At 47.8% G+C, this 16,277-nt stretch overlaps 7 protein-coding genes across 7 annotated transcripts; 4 read left to right on the top strand and 3 right to left on the bottom strand.

Annotated features, from left to right (window-relative positions):
• Window positions 1–381: 381 nt before the first annotated feature.
• On the bottom strand, window positions 382–4,437 carry E1B28_010125 (uncharacterized protein). Its single transcript, XM_043155077.1, has 7 exons — window positions 3,881–4,437; window positions 3,586–3,813; window positions 3,351–3,524; window positions 3,190–3,276; window positions 3,021–3,113; window positions 2,483–2,966; window positions 382–2,420 (listed from the first exon to the last, which is right to left on the bottom strand). Exons 1-7 carry the CDS (start codon window positions 4,358–4,360, stop codon window positions 1,141–1,143), a joined length of 2,826 nt encoding a protein of 941 aa, XP_043007538.1. The 5' UTR covers window positions 4,361–4,437; the 3' UTR covers window positions 382–1,140.
• A 996-nt stretch (window positions 4,438–5,433) lies between these two features.
• Window positions 5,434–7,954, top strand: E1B28_010124 (uncharacterized protein; the record flags this gene model as incomplete). Its single annotated transcript, XM_043155076.1, has 10 exons — window positions 5,434–5,583; window positions 5,673–5,724; window positions 5,781–5,943; window positions 5,999–6,434; window positions 6,499–6,738; window positions 6,794–6,972; window positions 7,035–7,082; window positions 7,134–7,500; window positions 7,551–7,760; window positions 7,826–7,954. The coding sequence occupies 10 exons, from the start codon at window positions 5,434–5,436 to the stop codon at window positions 7,952–7,954; spliced, it is 1,974 nt and encodes a 657-aa protein (XP_043007537.1).
• A 178-nt stretch (window positions 7,955–8,132) lies between these two features.
• Window positions 8,133–9,661, top strand: E1B28_010123 (uncharacterized protein; the record flags this gene model as incomplete). The annotated part of the gene is made up of 11 exons (XM_043155075.1): window positions 8,133–8,168; window positions 8,231–8,244; window positions 8,317–8,419; window positions 8,473–8,540; window positions 8,610–8,695; window positions 8,755–8,853; window positions 8,910–8,957; window positions 9,020–9,038; window positions 9,091–9,100; window positions 9,166–9,397; window positions 9,450–9,661. The coding sequence occupies 11 exons, from the start codon at window positions 8,133–8,135 to the stop codon at window positions 9,659–9,661; spliced, it is 927 nt and encodes a 308-aa protein (XP_043007536.1).
• Window positions 9,662–9,957: 296 nt separating this feature from the next.
• Window positions 9,958–10,732, bottom strand: E1B28_010122 (uncharacterized protein; the record flags this gene model as incomplete). The annotated part of the gene is made up of 8 exons (XM_043155074.1): window positions 9,958–10,030; window positions 10,083–10,160; window positions 10,213–10,229; window positions 10,284–10,337; window positions 10,406–10,444; window positions 10,497–10,529; window positions 10,579–10,611; window positions 10,667–10,732. The coding sequence occupies 8 exons, from the start codon at window positions 10,730–10,732 to the stop codon at window positions 9,958–9,960; spliced, it is 393 nt and encodes a 130-aa protein (XP_043007535.1).
• Window positions 10,733–10,748: 16 nt separating this feature from the next.
• On the top strand, window positions 10,749–12,549 carry E1B28_010121 (uncharacterized protein). The gene is made up of 6 exons (XM_043155073.1): window positions 10,749–11,083; window positions 11,135–11,162; window positions 11,214–11,295; window positions 11,357–11,813; window positions 11,864–12,018; window positions 12,066–12,549. The coding sequence occupies exons 1-6, from the start codon at window positions 10,871–10,873 to the stop codon at window positions 12,091–12,093; spliced, it is 963 nt and encodes a 320-aa protein (XP_043007534.1). The 5' UTR covers window positions 10,749–10,870; the 3' UTR covers window positions 12,094–12,549.
• Window positions 12,550–13,152: 603 nt separating this feature from the next.
• E1B28_010120 (uncharacterized protein) lies at window positions 13,153–14,345 on the top strand (the record flags this gene model as incomplete). Its single annotated transcript, XM_043155072.1, has 2 exons — window positions 13,153–13,181; window positions 13,235–14,345. The coding sequence occupies 2 exons, from the start codon at window positions 13,153–13,155 to the stop codon at window positions 14,343–14,345; spliced, it is 1,140 nt and encodes a 379-aa protein (XP_043007533.1).
• Window positions 13,822–16,276, bottom strand: E1B28_010119 (uncharacterized protein). Its single transcript, XM_043155071.1, has 4 exons — window positions 15,980–16,276; window positions 15,642–15,931; window positions 15,412–15,587; window positions 13,822–15,355 (listed from the first exon to the last, which is right to left on the bottom strand). The coding sequence occupies exons 1-4, from the start codon at window positions 16,205–16,207 to the stop codon at window positions 14,832–14,834; spliced, it is 1,218 nt and encodes a 405-aa protein (XP_043007532.1). The 5' UTR covers window positions 16,208–16,276; the 3' UTR covers window positions 13,822–14,831.
• Between the last annotated feature and the right edge of the window lies 1 nt (window position 16,277).

The raw sequence follows: 16,277 nt of genomic DNA, 5'->3' as shown, positions 1-16,277 counted from the left end.
GGCTTCGTTATTACGCTGAGTTTGGCGCACTGTGGTTATCAAGGACCGTCAACAACGGCGGTAGTCTGTAGATTCTAGAGCACACGACCTCGCCATTTCCGACAGGTATGCTCGACATGATTTTCCCGTGTCATGCAATTAGTGCCCTGTACTTCAGTAATATCCATAATGCTTCCTCAGCAACTTGTCCGATGCAGTTATGCAGGGGGTTTGGAGTGATCACTGACCGGGTGGGCCTCCAGTTCTCAGGAGGCAGAATTTCAGTTGATTTCTTCACGTTGAGTTTAGAGTTACGCCTGGGTACACCTGGAAATGGTGTGAAGATCTGTGTAAAATATCACCGTGGGTTCCGGAAGTTGCACAGATCTTATTGTACACAGTATGGAATTCCCTAATATAATAATATGCATTAACTACCCCGGGATTGGTCTTCTCGAAGTTTCTGGCGGAACAGTTATGGGGTCATTCGGAGATCTGATGTCCGTATTGTAGGCATGTATCTACTCATGTACGTCCCGGTCTCCCTATTTGTTATCTCATCGGAGGTCAGGTTCGTATTGAGTGCTTGAGCATTGCGTCTAATAAAATACATGAATAGAAAAGAAAGATAATCCAGAAAAAGACAGGCCTTTCCCAGGGCTTGTCACCACAAAATCCGAGGAGAGAACAGAGGATAACAAGGCGGGACGAAACAAAGAGAGGCAAAAACGATAAGAACAGTTTAGATAGCAGAGATATAATACGCGAAAAAGGTATTAAGTCTCCCCCCTTGGGTGAAGAGTATTGGGAAGGGCGAGGAATTGATGCAATGGAAGGGGGGTTATAGTCATAGAAATAGACGATGGAGGAGAGAAAACGAATGTGTGTTAGAATGTAGAGGAAACAGACATGAAGGAATGTAGTTGATGCATATGAAAATGACCGAAGCGAATGGTACAAATGGAAAGTGAAGATAACGAATGTGAGAGTCAAGAAAGTCTATGGTAATCGCGAGGGGGCATAGAAGGGATGAGGGGGTCGCCGAGGATGAGGGAAAGATTGTGAATGGGTGGAATATGGAACATAATCATGCGCAGGAGACCAAAGTAAACCCGAATTAATCCACCAGAAGAAGAATCAGAGCGACGCGAAAGAGAGCGGCTACGTCACGTAGAGAATGACTTGTCCTCCGGGTCTATACTGTTCAAAAGCCATTTGAACATCTTCTGTCGATCCTAAAGAAACCATATCGCCTTCTTCGTCCTTGTACTTGATGCGCAATGGACCGTCTTCACGACGTGGTCCGCAGAGTCGAATCTTGCGACCCACTTTCTCAACTAGGTCGTCGTACTCCGTTACGATAGGCACCTGTATCACGAAGATGTCCTCATGGAAATGAACTTTCACTTTCACAGGTTGCGATCGGCCAACGCCACCTTCGAAAACCAGTGACCGTGAAGGCCGAAGAGCGAGCGAAGATTCGCTAGAACCATAAGGCGTAATAGGAGATGACGAGTTGGGCGAATAGTCAGAGCTGTCACCCGTGGACTGACTCGATCCACTTCCTCGTTTACTACTGCTAACTAAAGGGTTCGATCGTGGATCCCACTGAGTAGTAGGCAGAGGTGGTGGAGCACTCTTCGGAATGTATGCTGACGGTTGACTGGCACTCCTTGAGCGGTTCACCGGTGCAGGTGTAGGCGGGATTCCATTCCTATAATCTCCACTCTCGCCAGTCGTTCTCAACTTGTTAGAGCTAAATTGGCTACGCAATGGAGGAGGTTGTGACCGTTGGCGTGTGCTGTTGCCGAAACTCGAGTCGCTATTGGCGCTCATGTTGCTAATGTTGGAGTTGAGGCGAGGGGTTACCGGTCTGATGTTTAAGGGTGGTGGAGGTGGTGGCATCCCAGATCTGATGTTGTATGGACCGTCAAGCATCGTCTCCGAATACGTCCTTTCAGCAGGTAGCCCGGGTATTCCTTTTCGCACACTTCCCATAGGTGTTCCCCGTCCTGAGGTGCTGGCGTACGTATTGGTGGCAGGATAATCTTCATAATCTTCGTCGTCTGCTTCCGACTCGAAAGCATCGTGAGGAGGGTATCCCTGAGGCCCGACACCATATGGAACAGCATTATGCGGTTGCTCCCTTTCGTAAACGCTGTCACCGCGGTTACGGCTGTATACATTTGTAATGTTTTGAGGTGGGAGAGGATAGGGTTGGTTGGCGTTTCGGTCGAGTCTGGGATTCGTGCTGTTAGTAATGACCCGAGAAAGACCTCGTTCGCTGGCTCGACGTTGTGCAGACTCCCGGATCAATCGGTTAATCGTCGATTCCCATTGCCGCATTTGATCTTCTCGCTTGCAACGAAGGGTGAAAAACTCAAGATCGTCATCTCCTTTCCACCAGACTGCAAGCGGGTATTGTGTGGGAATGCCGGAAACTAAGAAGATAGTCAAATTAGAGGTTGAGTAACAAGATACGATACAAGGGAAATTTGCTTACATGCTGAGTTTCGGGAAGGCGTTGGCACGGCCTGAGTGACATTTCCAAGGAAGATGCGACCCTTGAGTAACAGCGGGGTGTTTTTCTTCTGAGGTTGGCCGGGTATACCGGGGGTGAGAGGCATAGATGTCGATTGTTTCTTGAGAATAGAATTGCTCTTGCTAACCTTGCGACCGTTCGCAGGCACTGGTAATGCTTCCTTGCAACAGAGTATGATCTTCTCGAATAGGAAAACATGATACTCTCGGTCGATGTCGGACTTTGTAACGATGAAGATGTCGTCTAGCAGAAGTTGTCCGAAATTCTCGAGATGGTGACCCTTCCAATCCTCGACGCGTAATTGGAGGTTCTTCACAGTCAACTCGTTTTCGGCCTGCCGCTGTGCTTCGTTGATCTTGTCTGTGATTCTTTTTGCGGCTTCGGAACCAGCTTTGAGCTCAGCAAGATGTGGATAGTCGTCATCTGACGACGCCTTGATAAGAGACTAGACGAGGACTCAATAAATCGGGGAACATTTGAGGCTGTACAGATGACTTACATCGAGTAGGAGGGGATACTTGCAAACTCTTTGGATTGGCTTGATAAGGAAGGCGGGCAGTTCGCCCTTGACATTGATCAGGTGATTGAGAGCCTGTTGACATATGTTTGAACATGTGGTCGGAAATTGCCAAGAGGGAGGGGCGTTGCCATGGATGGAAAAGACTCACAGCAAGACTCTGCTCATTAGTGAGCATGAGATCAGAAGCAGCGGTGTAATTAGCGCAATAGGGTTCGTAAACGCAGAAGTCTTCTTCCTATTGTACCGAAAACAAAAGGACGAGCACGATTAGCAAACAATGGGACTTCTTTACATGGGGAATGTACTCACGCTATCCAGAAAATGCTGGCCCCAGCGCTGCTCATGCCACGGTAATTCCGCTGTCCCCTCAAGGCGAATAAGGAATTTACGTTGGAAATTAAGCAGCTTGTTCAGATTCGGGAAGAGGAAATGTATTGTGTCTTGGTCGATGATATTGCTCTGGGAGAGCGCAGTGGCATATTTCTGAATGTGATGAACCTATATCAGGACAAAGGACGTCAACAATAAGGACGGAATCACGAGCCTGCATGATCTCTAAATCTTGAACATATTTCCGTTCAGTCTCGACAATCTCTCGAACTATGTTGTTTCTGGCGGTCTCCCGGGCGTTGGAAGGCACTGATGGTGATGAAGCGTCCAAGAAGAGAGAGTCGTGTGAGTCATGTGAAGACAAGTATGGGGGCGATGGGGGGACGTCTTCCCAAGCATCTTCTGGGAGATGATCGACGATGGCCTTAACCGTCTTGATGACCTAAATAGCAAAGAGTAAATGAGAGAAGATGAGAGGCAAAGGATAGCATAAGATAAAGTAGACACACCTTCACTAAACCATCTGTCGAACCTCTATTCCACAGATCTGTAACCATGAACTGCTCCACTTCAGGTATTCGATCTGTGACGTCCTTGATCTGCATGCTGAAGAGGGCAATAGCCCGCTTTTTGACACGATCTGGATTGACCTCGTATGCCCCCTGCTCGAATTCTGAATTGTTGATTTTATTGAAACCCTTGTCTTCAGGAAGAAGGTCGAAGATGTAGCAAAGGGGAATGCCATAAGAGAAAAGATCCCATAATTGGGTAACGGGGTCTGTCGACTGTCGACTATCCGAAGCAGCGACGAGAGAGAAATAGTAGTCGAAACCACGAAGACGCATTAGACGGGCTTTGAGGCGAGAACATTCTTGGTAGAGAGAAGTGATGGCAGCCTGGTTGAGAAGGGTATTATTTGCGACTGGAGTTTCGATTTGCAGCCCCGTGCCAGAGACGATTGATTTTTTGCGGCCTGCGACAGACGCCATGGCGGGGGGGAGGAGGTGAGGTGAAGGGGTGTGATGTACTGAAGAAAGGGCGACCCTGTCAATTGTGGGAGCTGTTTGCTATTATGTAAGCCGCGTGTGCAACCACGGCAACTTTTGTTGGCATCTGTTTGGCAGCTTCAATCGCTGTACGGTATCGCATTGCATACAACGTTTCGTTCCCACTCACTAGCATCTGCTTGTAGTGCTCAGACGCCCTCGCTTTACTCGGGGTCTCAGAGAGAGCTTACAGACCACTTCTGCTACCATCAATCGCCTATCGTCAATCAAAGTAGGCGACCTTCGTTTTCATCGTCCCAATGCAGACATTGCTGTTTCAATTCCTGTAATTTTTTGTTTTTTTTATCGTCCATCAGTCAAGTCCAGTTTGCACGGATGTCAGGATGTCCGGATGTCCAGCAGTGTAATCCATGAGCCAGCACATCGCCTCCAACCTTTCGTTCAAACGCAGCGGCATTCATTATCGAGTCTAGCCACGTCAAGCGGCGCCCCTGTCACAACGACTATTGGGCTGAAACATGAATGGACTGCTGTGGACCCTGTCTTGCACGGATTTCGAGCAACCTCTTGCGATTCCCAGCGTCTCGGATATCAGCGATCAAGCAACGGGAATGATTTTGCCAATCAAAATCTGTCGCTAGCGAAAGTGAAGAGTGGAGTGGGTATCGGTGGAAGGTGTTTCCATCACTAGCAAATCCTCGTTGAACCGTGCGTGCTTGGTTCAAAGTGCAAGTCAGCTGTGGCGGGCATGCCCACTTGAAACCATAAGAATGGCGTAGGATTCAATGTTAATCAAATTGATGCCAACTAAGTATAGTTTGATAAAGTATCACAATGTTCGTTGGATGGTTATAATATTAAATAATTATGTCAATCATAAGGATATAAGTTTGGATGAAAGGTTGGAAAGGTGTCCTTGGAAATGTCATGAGGAGTTCTTGCGGGCGCCAAAGACGATTCCTTACGTAATCAACCACGTGATATTTACCGTAATTTGGGAGTAGGACTCCTACCACCATTACCGTAGCGCTTTAGAGGCCTTGAGGGCAAGACCCATGGCACCTCGTTTTCTCCCATCCGTCCAGCAGGATGCTCAAGATACTACCCTCTCCGATATCTTTGTTGATACCATGCTGGGTACACCACTACCTGTTTACATTGAGAAAGATGTCCAGGATAGAGATAACCTAGTAGCCCTCGTCACGGTTCGTTATTGCTTCAGCTGATTTTTTGGTCCTTCCCTCCTCAGATTTCGATTATATTTTACGTGTTTTATTGACCCCTTCCCCAACAGAAACATGGTGGCAGTATATCACCAGGATATAGTGGCGTTCCGTGTATTTTAGGTGCGCGTTTCCCAGAAGTTTTCTATTGCTCAACCCCAGTTTCATTTCACCTCCAGTGGACCCTTTGAAACCTTCAGGACAGAACTTGTTTCGACAGTACTCCGGAAAGAGGGGAAAGATAGTGTTGGACGTGCGTTGGATTAGTGAATGTATCAGAGCCGGCCAGTTACAAACCTTTCATACGAATTGGGCTGGCTGTAAGGTCACTGGGAATGAAACGTACGGGGGCACTCATTCGAGTTTGCATTGGGACTTTTTCTAACAATCTTGCCAGTGATCAATCTACCGAGATCCTATCTGCTCCTCCAGCGCCCGATGTTCCAACCACTTCACGTCCGATAGACCTAGATCAAAGCGTACGAATCATTTCACCCCCTGCGCCGACTCTGCATCCACAGGTTCTGGATTCTGCAACTGTAGAGCAAATGGTTCATGCCGCCCAAACGCAAAGTCACTTCCCGTATCCCATGTATACTCACCCACCCCCAACCGCTCCGAACTGGCCAGGAGGGACTATTCCGCCCCAACACGATCATTTACCCACAGCACAGCCGACTATGATCCAGCGACCGCCGTACCGTGAGGATACATGGGAGGCTTATGATTCTAGTAATGGCCATGCAGGAGATCCATTGGTGGCTAGCGCCCATTATGACTACAGGTATCGAGATGACCAGGCGGGATGGGTCACCAGCGAAGCATATTATGATGTAGGCCATTTCAGGTCATCAGGAGTTTGAGAATCCTAAGTGACCGATACGTTTTAATTGTTAGTACGATCAGACTTACGACCAAGCGGCCGCAGCAAGCAATTATCTGGATGATCCTGATCCCCCAGCATCGACTGCCGGTCAACCGTCATCACAGTCTCAGCCATCACCACCACCACCTGCTTCATCTTCCCCCACCCCAGCACCCGTTCCCATTGTCGGGCCCTCATCAGAACCTGTTCGACCATCTGAAGTTCAGGTTCCGGAGAGGGGCCGTGGACGGAAACGTAACCGAACAGTTTTGGTATGTTTTCGGCCTATTCTACCTCTTGTCTCACTGTGCTTATGGCGATGACCAGAATCTTCCGGCTGCCCCACCTTCGTCCTTGGTCGTGAACAGGAACCCACCTGCGAGGTCTCCCACTCCTCCGACACGCGTTGTTAAAAGCACCTACGGTGGCAACTTGTTCACGGCAGATGATATTGTCTATCTCAAAAAATACATCGACTACTGCCAGGAACAAGGTCTGGTGCTGAGGTGAGTGGTTCTATCATATCATGATTATCGCATTTGAAAAAAATTAATCCGGATATGTCTAGTCTTCGGGAGATATGTGAACGCATAGCCATTAAGGCTCCTCATCACACGTATGCTCAGTGCCTCGCGTAACATGGACAGGATTAATTACTGCGTTGTAGATTCTATTCATGGCGGAGATATTGCAACAAGCACCAAATCCGTCTGGGTGGATATGCCATGAATCCCGATCGCACTGAATCGCCTCATCCCGATGGCGGGGAGAATGATTTGGAGGACGAAGTGGGTATGCAGGCTGGACCTGAACCTGGACCCGGAACCACCGAAGCTGCCCAGGGTCGAATCCAATCAGATGCCCGAACACGAAATCGGTCGCCAACCCCTCCCAGAGCATTGTACCGGAGCACGACGGGAAAAGGTGTCGCTTTCACGGATGAAGACGTGGCATTCCTGGTTCGATTTATGGAGTACCGAAAGGCTCAAGGACGTCTTGATATGGTGGCATTCTGGAAAGACGTTGCTGCGAAAGTGTGTGCTCGAAAAAACTTGTGTTCCCGTTCAATAACACTATCTGACAGGCACCCCACCATTCCCGTGCATCTTGGATGAAGTACTGGCGGCGACATAAGCACGAGCTTGAGCGGGCGGACGGTGATGATCAATCTGTACCCTCACGGCCCGACAAGAAGATGCGGTACAGTCGTGAAGACGATGTTTTACTTGCGAATTACTTTTGTAATCAGCCGGAGGGGACCTCTGATAAGGTCTTTCAAACCTTCGGTCGTCAGGTATGAACAATATATATCTCTGCGTCCGATGTTTCACGGTCAATGACTAATCGATGGAACCCAAGCATCCGCATCATCCATGGAAAGGGTGGCAAGAACATCATCGCATTCACAAAGCAAAGATCGACCATTATATCAAACGATTGAAGAATGGAGAAAACATTGATGTCGATGATGGGGAGACAGCTTCGTAGCATCAGTTGGCGTTTCCAGGCCAAGCTTTGCATTGACCTTGTCGTTACATGATTGTTATAAGTCGGGACATTCTTTGAACGTGACCTAACATATGTTTCAGCAATAATTTGCGTCATTATCTAATAAATCGAACTATACCGATTGTCACCGATTGTCGTAGCCTCATTCTCATATTCAATGCCTGAGTATCTGACTGAAGAACAAATTGAACAAGTCAGTCCCCCAACATTCGTTCATTCGCATTCTCACGAAACGGTCATGTACATGTAACCCAGTTCAACCGAGATGGGTGAGACTGGGCGTCCTAGTCCGGTATACAGACCGTAGATGGTCGACTGACGGAGACGCAACTCTATTCCAGATATCTTCTCATACCTGGCTTTCTTGATTGCACGGAGGCAGAAGTCTTATTAGCTCGTGCCAAACAGCTCTTGTTCGAGTTCCCAATCGAGAATCACCCTTTGGTCCGCACCTGTCTCTAATAGCTCAAAGCTGCCATTACTCAACCTCATATTAGACCAAGTTTACAACTAGCGACAAAAATCACGTCGGTGACGACTATTTCTTGACTTCCGGAGACAAGATGTTCGTATTCTATCGTTCAATTGGTTTCCAGGCGTTCCAGTCTCATTGACCGTTGCTACGCTACTTAAGCCGTTTCTTCCTAGAGGAAGGCGCATTAGATGAGGATGGCAATTTGACGAGGGAGAAGCAACAGGCTGTGAACAAGATTGGCCATGGTGAGTACTTACTTCTCGATAACCAATATTTATAACCTTGACCGGTGGTGGAAATCTAGGACTTCACGAGATTGATCCTCTATTCAGAAGAGTCACACTGCAGAACGAACGGATTCAATCTCTTGTTCGGGATTTAAAATTTCATGTCGATCCAGTTGGTACGCGAATTTTTTCACGATTCGTGTGTTCACACGAGCGAATGGTATTCTCCCAGCCCTACAGTCCATGGTCATAACAAAGCAACCTGAAATTGGAGGAGAGGGTAAGGATTCTCCTGTTTACTTGTACAACACGAGAATAGCTCTCATTTCTTCATCAACCCAGTCCCTGAACACAATGACTCGTGTGTATTTCTATTTCAATGGCGTTCGTTGACTGATGGCATATTTTCTCAGAACTTTCCTCGTAAGTGGTGATCAATCCCGTAATCTGAATGCTATCATTGCTTTAAGCTTGATCCCCATAACTAGTACACCGATCCACCATCAGCACTAGGGTTCTGGATAGCGTTGGAACGTTGCACGCCCGAAAACGGCGCTCTTTCCTTTCTACCTGGCTCCCACTTAAAGGCTCCCATTACCAAACGATTCGTTCGACTTCCCACTGGTGGGACTGGCTTTGAATTTCTCGCAACGCCTGAAATGGAAGCGCAATACGCCGCGGCTTCTCAAGGGAAATATGTTCTCGAAGCGTGTTCACCCGGTAGGCCCTAGGTGTTTTGCTTTTTCTGTCGCGGTCTAATTGCCTCCTTTAGGCGATTTGGTCTTGATCCATGGGTCTGTTCTCCATAAGTCGGAACGGAATACGAGTAACAAGACGCGATTTGCGTACACCTTCCACATGATCGAGTCTCCACCAAGAGCGTTGTATGACGCCAAGAATTGGTTGCAACCCACCCCAAATATGCCGTTCCCGCATGTCTTGGATGAACCGAATTTGAAGCTCGTGAACCCTGCGTTGGCTTGATCATTCTTGTTTGGAGGACGATCTCGAAGATTAGTTCGAGCAAGTCTGACAAGCTGGCATCTATGCTATTTGTATGTTTTGAATGATGCGAATTATTGGATTTTCTATCTTTGTTCTTTCGTCCATCGACATCTCGGTAAACCCCATTCTAGGGGTATGCTCCGAAAGCAGCCTATAAGGGTATGGATCCTCTCCATGGCGGTATGGCTAGATTTATTCCACGAATGAGGTGTATTATCGCAGCAAGTCCAATACTTGGTCAAGGTTGACAGAAGCATAGCTAAAAGGTTTGACCACTATTTCATTAGACCTTCTGCTTTCAGCTTCTTCAACGCCTCTTCCGCAACTCGAAAGCTCTGCATACCCGTGCTGTGGTATCGTCAGCAAAGGGACGATATCGACCAAGCTTGAACGAACTCACGGAATGCCACAATAAACAGCTGTGTGCAGCAAAGTCTCGCGGATTTCGATCTCCGAAGCACCATTGACGACTGCACCCCTAGCGGTAGATAACTTAGCATACAAGCCGTTATTTCGTCGCCATCCCTTACCTGATATGTGCTGCCAACTAGTGGTGCCCTTCGTGAGACCCGTTCACACCGGAGGGAAGAAAAGAACAAACCTCGACGTCCTTGGCTTGGTACGCGAGTAATGCAATGTTTATAAGACTTCTTTGCTTCAGCTCCAATCCAGGCCTGGTCCAGATGGTGCCCCAAGCGACCTTCTCGAAAGTAAGTCAACAACCTCACAGTGGTTTACAAGAAAGTCCACTTCTGTAGTCAACTGTAAATACTTTGAAATGAGCGTCACCGATTGAAGATAGTATAACTTTTACCTCTTGCATGGGTTTCATGAATTCGGAGACGCCCTGTGTAACGAGTCGATTCGGACAAATTTTGTTGGAGGATAGAAATAACCTTTTTCAGTTGATTATCCACATATTCGTCTCCCTCCAGATACGAGCTGTCAGCATACAGATAGAGGTTGGTGATAGCATGAACGTACCATCACCCTTCGCCTAACCACCATTCCTTCATCGTAAATTGCTTTATGAGCGTGTTCGTCTGGCATGTTGGAAGGATAGAAGATGGTTCAGAGAATCAGATCCTGGACTTGTGACTTTCAGATTCTGACTTATCATGAAATTCTCATGAGACTCCTGAGAAGCGGCAACGGGCGGTGGCTCCTACGTTTCCTCCCTTGGTGACTATGCTAACATCACTTCCAAGTCGTTTCGGATGGGTCGGATTGGGTGCTATGGGGTACCCAATGGCGAATCAACTTCGACAGAAGTTACCTGCGGGATGCGAGCTATGGGTGTTTGATGTAAACGAAGAGGCGACCCAGCGGTTTGTCAGTGAGAGTGAGGGATCTATGCCGATATCAATAGCACAGAACGCAAGGGAGGTTGCTGAGAATTCGGTGAGGGCGAGCAAGTCTTTTTTTGTGTGAAAACCACTAAGCAGAGAGCAGGAGTGTATGATTTCGATCGTGCCTGAAGGTCAAACATATAAGCTTTGGTGCACTGAACGATTACTGACTAGGAGACTAGGAACCCATGTCAAGCAAGTTTATCTTACTCCAGACACAGGCGCTCTGAGCGCGAACACGGCAGGAAAGCTATTCGTAGATTGGTGGGTTGATTCGATTGGCAAACGATTATTTCCTGGCCTTACTATTTTGAATCTGGCCAAGTTCTACTATAGATATTGAAACGTCCCTAATAGTTGGGGACGCAGTGGAGAAATCCAGCCCAGACGCACCGGCTTTGTTTTACGACGCGCCGGTTTCTGGAGGAACCATAGGAGCTGAGAAGGGTTCGCTGACCTTCATGGTCGGAACATCCGAGGATGATCGCCTTTTTCCAATTTTGAAGCAGCTTTTCAGCTTTATGGGAACGTCCGTATATCCCGTAGGAGGGCGCAGCCTCGGATTGGCAGCAAAACTCAGCAACAACTATCTCTCGAGCATGGTGACCCTTGCCACAGCTGAAGCCATGAACTTGGGCATGCGTTTGGGTATCGATCCCAAAGTACTGAGCGGATGCTTCAAGACGAGTTCCGGGGGAAATTGGGTTAATTCAACAGTCAACCCGGTACCAGGAGTTTGTCCTGACGCTGTAACGAGTAGGGGTTACGAGGGGGGATTCAAGGTCAAAGTATAGCATCTTAAACACCATACCCGGTTCTAATGTCGCTTCAGATCCAATTAATGAAAAAAGATATGGGTCTCGCGATCGAGGCCGCGAAAAGAGTTGACGCGAGACTAGTGTTGGCAGACTCGGCCTTGCCTGCATATACTGAAGCTTCTGGCGATCCTCGTTGCAGAGACAGGGATGCCCGTGTCATCTACAGATGGTATGTCACCCAATGCTTTGAACATCACTTGACTGTCGTTTCACTAGGCTGGGTGGTATGGAGCCTGAGATCTGAGATCTGATGCAATGTGCTGGTGGAATTGCCTGGCTCGGCGTCCGCGTGAAACTAAAATCCATTGATATGCGTTTATAGTCGTCTATACAAAGACATGGGCACGTTAAAATACGGGGATATTAAACAACCTTGAGATTGCGCTAACAATGGAGTTGTCGGTTATAGACCGACCGGTTCCTTCCAAAAGAGAAAACAATCCTACCAAGTACACAAGACCTGTAGGAAGGAAAGTGAGTGATGTTCAATAGGAAAAGAATCGACGTTCGACGTTCAGTCCCGAAAGATGGTATGATTGAAGGCAGCATGGCAGTTGAACCGCTAGCCATTCAAAGATAAGATATACATCATGGTAAAGAATGAGGCTGAAGAGGGATGAAAAACTCACAAAAAGTATCAGAGACCACGTCGACGAATGGGTGAGCGGGGAAAAAGAGAAACTCGTGCGTCTTAGTAAACTACAGAAACAAAAAAAAAAAAAGAAAGAGAAACTGCGCAGTTTATTGTAAGCTTTCACACGGGCACTGCCACACACACGAGGCCTTGGTCCAGCTTTGACAGTCACGTGATCTTCGATCACTTCGCATATTCACGTCTTCCCTGATTGTCCTGGCTTGATATTTTACAACTCAATGTTCAGCTTGCTCGGAGCTCTCTCAAGTTTCATTTGCCTTGATAGTCCACCGCAGAACCGTCAGTTCTACCCGCCAAGTTCATGGGTTTTGCTTTTCGTTACTTCGAGAACGAGCATCTGTCTAGGTTAAGAATGGTACTCATCCAACAAAGCCGATCCTCAGTCCGTGCTGATGGGGCGATACCTCCCATGAGTCCTCAGCTGGCCCATCAATCTTTGCGCAAGTCCTTCAAGACGGACAGGTACCCATTGTCTGTAGCGGCACTTTTGGGTTTATGATTCTGGGAACGAAAATCAAGGCTCCCTAATGTTAACTCCGGGCTGAAGACAATGAAATCCGAAATATGGATTGTGGCTTTATAAACCGTGAGTCGTTCCATGTTCCCTTCCATATACTTACGATTCGCCTTCTGTCCCTCTCCCTCTGCATGAACCGTATCAAACGTGTCTTCAAGCGGTGAGGTTTTTGATCTCTCATCTTATGTCACTTTGACAGACTTCACCTCACAGTAAAAACTCCGTGTCCGAGAGCCAGGAGCGTCCTGAACACGAAGACTCTCATGACGAGGATTCCTGCGCTCAAATCCCAACCAGTTCCCCTTCTAAACTGAAGCGTGCTGTAAAAACTTCTGACATCAGTTTTCCGGCCACACAATTTGGTCCCGTCCTGCCATGCACTCACACCAAGTCTTACTCTGTCGGCGGAAATGAGACCGAGGCGCCTTTATCCGATGTAAATTATTTGACTCGTCCTCGTACGCCTCCCCCCATGTATCTGGATCAGTTCTTCCTCGACCTATTTCCGGCGCCTCCCACGCATGGGCAGGTCAAGGAAATCGAAACATATGCCCTCGCTTTCCCGTCTGAGCCGCGCATGGCTGATAATCGCATACTTGTCTACCCCCCTCACGAAGAACTACCTCCTCTTCTTCCGAAATTGGAACATATGGTGGAACAACAACGCTTGAAGAGGAGGACCGCGACTTCTTCGGTATCTTCACTGAAGAAACGTGAACTTCTGCTTTCAAACGCAACTGCCAAGAAGAGGAAATTTGTAGTCTCGGAGTCTGTACCCAGTGTTAAGCGCGAACCCTTAGCTCGGAACTATGCCAACACCAATGCAGGCCACGTAAAGACGGCTTTACCGCCGTCCTCGCTCCTTTTTAATAAACCTCTTCCTCCCATCCCATCCCATTCTCCCCCTCCTTCAAAGTCGCTCCCTCGTTCCTCAATAACTCCGCCTAACCTCAGGAACAAGACCAGCTTCTTCATCGACCGTGCTGTAACCCGACCGCGAACCAACTCCACTCATAGCCTTGGTGCTAGTGTTCGCTTGAACACAACGCCAGTGGCCCAACTAGGGAAGGTCACTACCGGGAAGGGTCTAATTCCGCACCCCAAATTGGGTTGTGTGTGTTTCCGTCGCATCCCAGATGTCCCTCAGAATGTTGGCATCTACGACCGTGATAATCTATTGTTAGAAGAGCCAGAAGAAGTGGACAAACCGAGAAACAAACAATGTCGTTGTGCCGTCCTGATCGACGAAACAGGCAACATCGCTGGGAGGGTGGACCATTATCTTCCTACCTGTCCTAAGTATACTGATGGGCAATATGCATAGGCTATTGGCATTGTTCTCCAAGTGTTTCTCCTGTTTCTCCTGCTCGGATTCCCCGTGACGCCGTTTCGCTTCCTCAAAGTTCTTCATTTCGCGGTGTGCTTATTCCTCTTTCGCTTCAGTTCCCTCGTGCCCATTTTCGTCCAGCCACGCACGTTCATTACCTCCCTCTCGATTTTTCCAACCAGATCGAGACACCCACCCGCCTTTTTCTCGTTTTATCTTTCTCACTTGGTACCCCCCCTTTTAAGCATTGCTCGTCGCTCGTTCCCTCCAGTTTCTCTTTCTTTACCCACCTCCCTCACTCTCCCGTCATCTATCCAAATAGTATGTATTCACAACATCGCGTTCTCTTGTATCAGTAAGTAATGTAGGTAAATTGTTAGGTAGTTAAGTTTGACATAATACATAGCTGATTTTTCATTTCATCGATGGCACTTTTCCGCATCCGGGAGACCTAGACTTGGATTGAAAAAAGGTGCAGATCACTCAGAGCAAGGTGATGTCTTCCATCTTCCCTTCCTTCGTTCCCAGCCTTAAAGCCACAATCTGTGAGCTCAAACTTGAGTAGCCGTTTCCAATGAACACTTCCGCATTCCTGGCAAGCTCCACATCCACAGCAACAGTGAAATCATTCTCGCCCCACTTGATTGGGACCTGTGAAGAGTCAATTACGAGTTTCATCGGACCATTCTTCCAACCAGCCCTCTGAGCGCGCGTAGGGTTCTTCAATGCTGCCTCAAGTTTCCACAAGTCGAGGTAGACAGGAAGATGGTCTATGGCACCGTCGTGCAAAATGTATAACGCGCGTAGGTGAGATTTTTTAATCGCGTGTCTATCGATGGCATCGAGTATTCGCGAAAGGCTGGAGTAACAATGCTCCATGACCGAAGATTTATTTTTTGCGTCAAGGGCTGGAGGAAGGATGGAGTCGTTGAGAGATGGGAGGGTGGCCCAAGTTGTGAATCCCATACCAACGTCAGCAAGGGATGTGCAGTGTCCGGGGAAATCGCCTGTAAAATAGGGTTAACAATCACTCCCGGAAAGATAAAGGAGATATTCTACAAACCTCGACGTATGTGCAATGCCATGTAAGGCTCTCCGTGAGTCCCAGAAGAATGGAGGTTCAGAGTAGAATATGCTCGATCCACGATGGCTTGAATTTGAGAAGACCATTCGAAATGTGTAGAAAGATAGTGTTGGAATCCTGGCCAGACTTTTTGAAGAGCAGGGGATGACAAGTAGCTGTTGAAGCCGTTGAGATGTAACTACGGGGTTGGAATGACTAGAGTTGCTCACTTCCAGTTAAGAATCCAGTCGTCGATCTCGATGCAACGGTCAGGGCCTTCCAGAATCTCCCGGGTCAGACGCCAGATGTCATTGTGATCGCCAAGTATCCTATGATGGGTTACAGACTCCGGTGAACACACTTCATTGAAGAGGGCGAAAGGGATTGTAAATTTGGTGGGACCTGGAAGGAATACGGATAGAGGAAGTTCTTGATTCCGAGGACGCCATATAAAGGGCTGATAGGTGTATATTCGAGAAGATATCAAGGATAGGTGGTGAAATAGAAGTATTTCCTGAACCTTGAAATCATTGTCAAGAAAACTGTAAGGGTAACTCTTAAAACGCACCTGGTTGTTGAATCCAGCTCCTTGCAGTTGTTTGAACTTGACGAATTTGGGATTGACCTGATCTTTGAGAAAATTTCGTGCAATTTGGATTTCGTTATTTGTGAATTCGGTGTACAGTCGGTAAGGGGGCCGATAGCTAAGGTATCCATAGCTGACGAGGAGAGTACAACAGACCAAGACTAAGAAAAATCGCCATCTCTTACACCATGAAAGAGCCAATGATTGCATGCTCAGTCCTCACGGTAATGTACAATCTGGCACCATTGCCCGAGCGCTTGTTCATGGATTGACGAGGACA

This window comes from Marasmius oreades, chromosome 6, assembly GCF_018924745.1.
Source record: "Marasmius oreades isolate 03SP1 chromosome 6, whole genome shotgun sequence".
NCBI lineage: Eukaryota > Fungi > Basidiomycota > Agaricomycetes > Agaricales > Marasmiaceae > Marasmius > Marasmius oreades.
Note: the sequence above shows the minus strand (reverse complement) of the source record. Positions and strands in the feature narration are given on the sequence as shown.

Excerpts from the sequence above, each read along its gene's own strand:
- E1B28_010125 (XM_043155077.1), bottom strand. The coding sequence starts at position 4,360 with ATGGCGTCTGTCGCAGGCCGCAAAAAATCAATCGTCTCTGGCACGGGG. Across the intron at positions 3,814-3,880 it reads CGACAGATGGTTTAGTGAAG|GTCATCAAGACGGTTAAGGC; the intron begins GTGTGTCTACTT and ends TTTGCTATTTAG. Across the intron at positions 3,114-3,189 it reads CTAATGAGCAGAGTCTTGCT|GCTCTCAATCACCTGATCAA; the intron begins GTGAGTCTTTTC and ends ATATGTCAACAG.
- E1B28_010119 (XM_043155071.1), bottom strand. The coding sequence starts at position 16,207 with ATGCAATCATTGGCTCTTTCATGGTGTAAGAGATGGCGATTTTTCTTA. Across the intron at positions 15,932-15,979 it reads GAGCTGGATTCAACAACCAG|GTTCAGGAAATACTTCTATT; the intron begins GTGCGTTTTAAG and ends AATGATTTCAAG. Across the intron at positions 15,588-15,641 it reads GACTGGATTCTTAACTGGAA|CTACTTGTCATCCCCTGCTC; the intron begins GTGAGCAACTCT and ends CGGCTTCAACAG.
- E1B28_010121 (XM_043155073.1), top strand. The coding sequence starts at position 10,871 with ATGCTAACATCACTTCCAAGTCGTTTCGGATGGGTCGGATTGGGTGCT. Across the intron at positions 11,296-11,356 it reads GGAAAGCTATTCGTAGATTG|TTCTACTATAGATATTGAAA; the intron begins GTGGGTTGATTC and ends AATCTGGCCAAG. Across the intron at positions 11,814-11,863 it reads GTTACGAGGGGGGATTCAAG|ATCCAATTAATGAAAAAAGA; the intron begins GTCAAAGTATAG and ends ATGTCGCTTCAG.